Source organism: Drosophila pseudoobscura, chromosome 4, assembly GCF_009870125.1.
Source record: "Drosophila pseudoobscura strain MV-25-SWS-2005 chromosome 4, UCI_Dpse_MV25, whole genome shotgun sequence".
Taxonomy (NCBI): domain Eukaryota; kingdom Metazoa; phylum Arthropoda; class Insecta; order Diptera; family Drosophilidae; genus Drosophila; species Drosophila pseudoobscura.
Window position 1 is genome coordinate 2,004,866 of NC_046681.1, and position 6,427 is coordinate 2,011,292.

A 6,427-nucleotide genomic window follows, 5' to 3' on the forward strand; every position below is an offset into this window, starting at 1 on the left:
CTGCAGTGTCGCATATTTAACTATATATATGTAAGATATTATTTAGAGTATTGTTTATTCGTATTATTATCGCGGTGGCCTGTAATGTGTGCTTAAAAAAGCTCTTAATGTTACGGCTTATTTCTGCTGATTTTCTGCTGCTGCTTGAGTCGCGTCCGTATGCTGTTCTCTCCTTTTCACTGCTTCGCTCGGTTCCTCTTCTTCTCTGTCCGCTGTTGATCTGCTGCTGTTACTACTGCTGTTGCTGCTGCTGTTGCTGCTCATCAGAGGAACCTCTGCTGCTGTTATTACTGCTGTTGCTTATCACCGCTGCCCCCTCAATAGGCCAGCTGGCCCACTCCTTCTTACACTCGGTCATCCTGATTAGTCATCAGTCCCAGATGACCATGCGTCCTCGTTTTCTTCAGAAAAGCTCCATAGTTTCATGTTATCATTGCTTGTGGTCGTATTTCTTGGTCCTTCGACGTCTGTTGCCTTCCGAACATTATAGCGTCCGCCTCGTTTCACGTTGGTTATTTCGTATGGTCCTAAGAATTCGCTGGCTTCCGGTTACAAATTGTGTTCTACGTATGGCTACGAGATCTCCGACCTTGTATCCGAATTCGCATTTTCGCTTTTTATCGAATTGTTCCTTGTATCTGTCCTGGGCCTGCTGAATATTTTCATTTGTCTCTCGTCTTCAAAATTATCAACCATCTCTTTTTCTATTAGCTGAAGTATGTCGCTATCCGGTCCACAACGCATTTTTACCCCGATCATCAGTTCAAATGGACAACGCTTTGTAGACACATGAACAGTGCTGTTAATAGCCCTCTGAACTCGCGGTACGAACTTATACCATCTTCAAGTTGCTCCGACGACAATTTGGAAATGAATAGATCAGAATAGATCGGTTTACGCGTTTATTTGTCCGTTTCCTCTTGGTACCCCTGTGGTGCTCCATATGTGTTCGATGTTCTTTTCCTTGACAAACTCCTCAAAGCTTGAAGATGTAAATGCTGCTCCACGATCGCTTACTATGTGTGCCGGATTACCAAATACATCAGACCACTCCCTTAACTTCTTGAAAACTTCGTCTGCTCCTGTTGTTTTTGTGGGATACATCCATATGATCTTACTGAAGCTATCAACCATTGCGAAGATGTACTTGTACTGCTTTGAAGTAGCATCCATAGGCCCAAGGTGATCCACGTGTATAGTATACAGCGGCTGTGATCCTTTGTCGAATTGATGCAGAAATCCCTCTTTTTTGCCAATCTTTTTGTAGTAGATTATACATTTTATACAGTTTCCTATGATCTGCATTACTTTTCCTTCCAGATATGGAATCCAATAACTCTGCTGTACGGTATGCATTGTTTTTTGAGCGGCAAAGTGTCCTGCGTTGTGAGCGTCGGTTATTATTTCTTTTTCTAATGACTTCGGTATTGCCAGCAAGTCCGTGCCTTGCACCCCTTTGTATACGAGACCAGCTTTCAACTTAAAGTTGTCATATGGTTTACTTTTCAAAATTTCGGAAACTGCTTTGATCATCGTATCCTCCTGCTGGGCTTTCTTAATTCTTGCTGTGACTTCCGAAGATACCATCATGACATCAATTGGGTACCTACTCAGGCAATCCACATGCTTCAGCCGTTCACTTCAAAGTCGTAGTCCTGCAAGTACAGGACCCATTGGTCCTCCCGCGGAACGTCCTTCTTGCTTAACGTTTGCTTGAAAGCAGCGCAATCCGTTACGAGCTTAAAGTTGGTTGACGAGTATGTACTGACGAAATTTTTTTGCACGCTAGGAAAATTGCTTTGGCTTCCTGTATATAGCTATGCTGTCGTGTTCGGAGACCTAGACCTCGACCTAGACCTCGGAGTCTGAACCGAAGTTTTCTTACTCCAGAATAAGATCGGATGCAATTGTCCTTCGTGCCATTGTAACAACGCCGCGGCAAACCCGTCCTTTGACGCATCAGTGTGTACCTCGGTTTTTGCATTCCTGCGATAAAGTTTCAAGACCGGCTCTTTCACCAATGTTTCCTTTAATATAGCGAAGGCCTACTGCTCCTCCAGACTCATTTTAAATGGGACATCTTTTCGCAGCAGATTGGTCAGTGGTTTGGCGATTAGCGAATAGTTTCTTATACATTTACGGAAAAACCCAGTTAATCCTAAAAACGACTGCACAGCCTATATGTTTTTCGGCATCGGGAACTTGCTGACGGCTTTGGTTTTCTCCAATCCAGGCTTGATTTCACCTCCTCCTTCCCAGGCATTCGTCGGCGTTTTCAGCGTGTATAACGATATCGTCCATGTACAGGTCAAGAATGTTTTCATTTATAAGGTTTTGAAATACAAAACTTGTAAAACGGATGAAAACTGCTGGCGAATTGCAAAAACCGAAAGGCGCACGGTTGAACTCAAAGAGGCCTTCCTTCGTTATGAACACCGTATATTTTTTGCTTCTACAGGAACGTGGAAAAACCCATTTTCTAAGTCCATAATGGTGAACACCTTAACATTTGCCAGTTTTTCCAGCACCTCTTCAACGAATGGAACGGGAAATCAATCTTTCAAGACCATTGTTCAACTGACGATAATCCGCGCAGACCCGGCTGCTCCCATCCTTTTTCTTGACAATTACAGTCCAACTGGCGAAATTTGATGATGAGCGTCGTATTATCCCAGCGTTGGCCCATTTATCGATCTGCTGCTTGGCAACGTCTGCTTCGCTGATGGCCACTCGACTTGGCGAATGTCGAAACGGCGCTATTTTCTCGTCCGGTACGATCTTCAGCATGATCGGGCACACTGCAGTCTGCTTCTTTTCAGTAAAGTCCTGAATCATTGATTGGACGGCTTCTCTGAACTGCGATGGAATGTTTATGTCAGTATTTGCTTCCATCACGTTGTAAATACTTATCTGTTTGGAGTCCTCAGTTTCCTGCCCCGGCAGGGGAGAAAACTTATATCCTCCTGGCGTTGTTGTCATTGTGAACTTGGATATAAAGACGTGTCCAAGCAACAATTCGCATTCGACGGCATGATTGGCCACCACAAGGAATTTTTGTGCCAGACGCATTCCGTCGATCTCCACTTCTGCCGTAAACTGCCCAGCGGAGCGTGTGATGTTGTTTCCAAGTCCCCTCAAAGTTGATAAACTGGCTTGCAGATGGACACCACTCAGTTTCCCGAGCACAGACATATTTAATAGGGAGCCCCTTGACTTGCACGTCGTTAATTTTGAGAGACTTCAGGCGTTTGTCCTCGTATGCAACGTTTACGGCAGCGGCACTCGGGCAATCCTTAGAAATGTATCCAGTTTGATTGCAGCGGAAACACTTTAATGCAGCTCGGCAATCCATGCGTAGATGCTCCTGGGATCCACAATTGTAGCAGTGCTGCTTCCTTTCATATTTGGTGAAATTGGACTTCTTTCCGAACGGCTGTGAGTCTTTTTGTTTCGGGGCGAAACCCCCATCAACCGCGAGCGTTCTTTCGTAGATTTCGTACTTATCTCGCAGCTGCTTGTATGAGCTGCATCCATACAAGGGTACTTATAATCCGTTTTTAAATTCAGTCCGTCGACAATGTATCGAATCACCGACTCCGTGTCTGTCCCACGTGCAGCAATGCGTTTCATCTGTAGTATATATTCGTGAAAACTTTCGCCGGCAATCTTCACTCGCATAGACAATTTATTGTGAATTTGCGCACTGCATAAACGCTCACACTCGAACTCCTGTAAAAGTTGGTGACGTAATTGGCCGTACTCATACACTGCTGTGGACTCGAGAAAAAGAGCGGCTGTACCTGTAATTTTTGCTCGGGCTTGCACGTATTTTTGTTTGTCATTTAGTCCGTATGCTTCAGCGTTTAGCTCGAAGTTAATAAACCACTGCTGTACCGACATATTTTCTCCGTTGAATTCTGGAATAATTTTGTATAATTTTATAATTTTTATAATTTTTCTTGTCTATTTCATCAGCATTTATTTTCATCGAGAGCAGTTGAACCCGCTGTTGGAGCGTCTGTGTGTTTTCTTCTAGGCGTGTTGACCTCATCGCTTCCTCGTTCGCGTTTTGCTGGCGATTGATCCTGTTCGCTTCTGATCCACTTGGGCCTTCGTTTTGCTGCATATTCCCAGCTGGTGGTCCACTTGTATTTTCCATTATAATTCTACTGCGCAATACTCCTGTGGTCAGCCGGCTTGAAACAACCCTTTTTTCTCGGATCTTCTTTTCACCCACTCGCTGTCTCGTTTCCTCTGCTTGCGGCTTCTGAGAGTCTAATGCGCAGTTTTTTTGCACCGAATTTTTGCTTTTCCGTCTTGCTTCGTCTGCTGCCGGCTTCTGAGACATGAGACACACAATTTCTGATTTTTCCACTTTACACAGGCAGTACGCGACTGGTTGAGCCCCCAAATGTAAGATATTATTTAGAGTATTGTTTATTCGTATTATTATCGCGGTGGCCTGGTATGTGTGCTTACAAAAGCTCTAAATGTTCTGCTGATTTTCTTCTGCTGCTTGAGTCGCGTCCGTATGCTGCTGTTCTCTCCTTTTCACTGCTTCGCTCGGTTCCTCTTCTTCTCTGTCCGCTGTTGATCTGCTGCTATTGCTGCTCATCAGCTGTTCCTCTGCTGTTGTTATTACTGCTGTTCCTTATCACCGCTGCCCCTCAATTGGCCAGCTGGCCCACTCCTTCTTACATATATATGTAACTTATTGATAAATTGACATCAACTTGTCACGAATATCAGGGAACGGACGCTGCAGACGTACTGGGCTGCACGTTCTCCGAAGCGATGAATTCGGCTACCGAACCTGCATCGCCAGCAGCTGTCGTTGGAGGAGTGGCAAACGAGAGCAACTGCTGCACACCGGGAGTGGTCGAAGTCAGTTTTTCGGCGGAGTAACGGTTGGCACTTGCAGATCCCGCGAAGTGACCCTTTTACGCCTCGGAGACTCATTCAGCAGTTGCAGACTGGCAAATGGCTCCATGGCTAGGAGCCGATCGTACTGCTTTAAGGCATACGGTTTGCTCCTTAACGCCCTTCCGCGTCTGTCTCATAAAAGCCACCATACCATTTTCCACCGCACGGCATGCCTCGCAACTGTAATGCAACCCATTACGTTTGGCTATAGCATCACTCACGAGGCCAGAAAGGGGACATTCGCCTGACCGTGGGTGATCTGCTTCTTCCATTTTTATTATTTATTTATTTAAAAATTTGCAACAAAAAATTTGGAGAGGTTGGAGAGCGGCTATAGCGAGAGCTACTAAACAGAGAGCGCTATTGCTCAGAAAGTTTAAAGAGCGAGAGAGAAAGAACAGTTGATTGAGTTTGGACACTAACCATACAGTATACTGTATGGAAAAGAACCAGAACGCAAAAAAAAAACACTTCTGGTCACTACGAAAGAGAACAAACGAATAAATTTATAAATTTTTATAAAAAAATTTTTCTTAACCCAACCCCAAATTAGACTCGGAAATAAATGGTCAGGGCAACCACTATTTTCGTTTTGGTGCAAACAGCTGACGCAGTCCGATTTTGGTAAGAAATTTATGTTTGCGCATAAAGAAATGTGCAAGTAACATCACAGCCTGTGCTTGTAACAGCACCGACAATGCTTGTAACACGCACGTAACAGGATATCTGGGTAAAGAGAGCTGTTTCCGGCCACGTTTAAATCCAAATGTAAGTGAAACAAATTCCTTTTATGATTTAATTTTCAATATGCATGCTGTTACTATCAGACATGTTAAATACAAAGGGGTTCCTAACTTGCGCACTTTCTGCAACTTTTTAATTCAAAGCAAGCAATTGAAAAATAAAGGCATTTTTATCACGCTGTACATTTTCAAAGCAACTGTTTTTGTTTACTAAAAGAGAAAATGAAATATATCGATTTGTGAAACCGGAAGCCCCTTAAATCGAAAAGTAAACGTAAAGTAAGTGAAAAACGCAGCCTGGCTAAAAATAATATTCAGAAACATATTTTGGCCGGATACAGAACCAGAATTAAAATTTCTAAATTTTAGGAAAAAGTGAATGTGTTGACTCAAAACTTTTTAGGCAAAAAATGAAACTAAAAAAATGTATTTACAAAAATGCAACCAGTGAACAAAAGTTAGAAAGTTTAAATAAACTAAGAAAAATGTTACAAAATATACACATTACAATTTGAATTGCATCAGCTGACTTTGAAAGCGCGCAAAAAATAAAAGGGGTATTCCGCAAAAATGTTCTAAAATGATTTTTTTTTCTTTATTGTAATTCAGGAATCAAATTTAAAATTTAAAAAATACACTTATGCCGACATTACACTGGTGAGAAGCGTGTGCCATACATTTATAACAACGCGTAACTAATCCTAATAGAGTCAGTGGTTTTCAACAGTAATTTGGATTGAATTTCGCTCGGAATTAAGAAC

The 6,427-nt window shown here is 42.9% G+C and overlaps 1 protein-coding gene across 1 annotated transcript; it reads right to left on the reverse strand.

The window, feature by feature from the left end:
* Positions 1–905: 905 nt before the first annotated feature.
* Positions 906–3,918, reverse strand: LOC117184104 (uncharacterized). Its single transcript, XM_033380297.1, has 2 exons — positions 3,801–3,918; positions 906–3,729 (listed from the first exon to the last, which is right to left on the reverse strand). Exon 2 carries the CDS (start codon positions 3,190–3,192, stop codon positions 2,533–2,535), a length of 660 nt encoding a protein of 219 aa, XP_033236188.1. The 5' UTR covers positions 3,193–3,729; positions 3,801–3,918; the 3' UTR covers positions 906–2,532.
* Positions 3,919–6,427: the final 2,509 nt, after the last annotated feature.

What these genes read in the sequence shown, in the direction of transcription:
- LOC117184104 (XM_033380297.1), bottom strand. Translation starts at nt 3,192, where the DNA reads ATGTCTGTGCTCGGGAAACTGAGTGGTGTCCATCTGCAAGCCAGTTTA.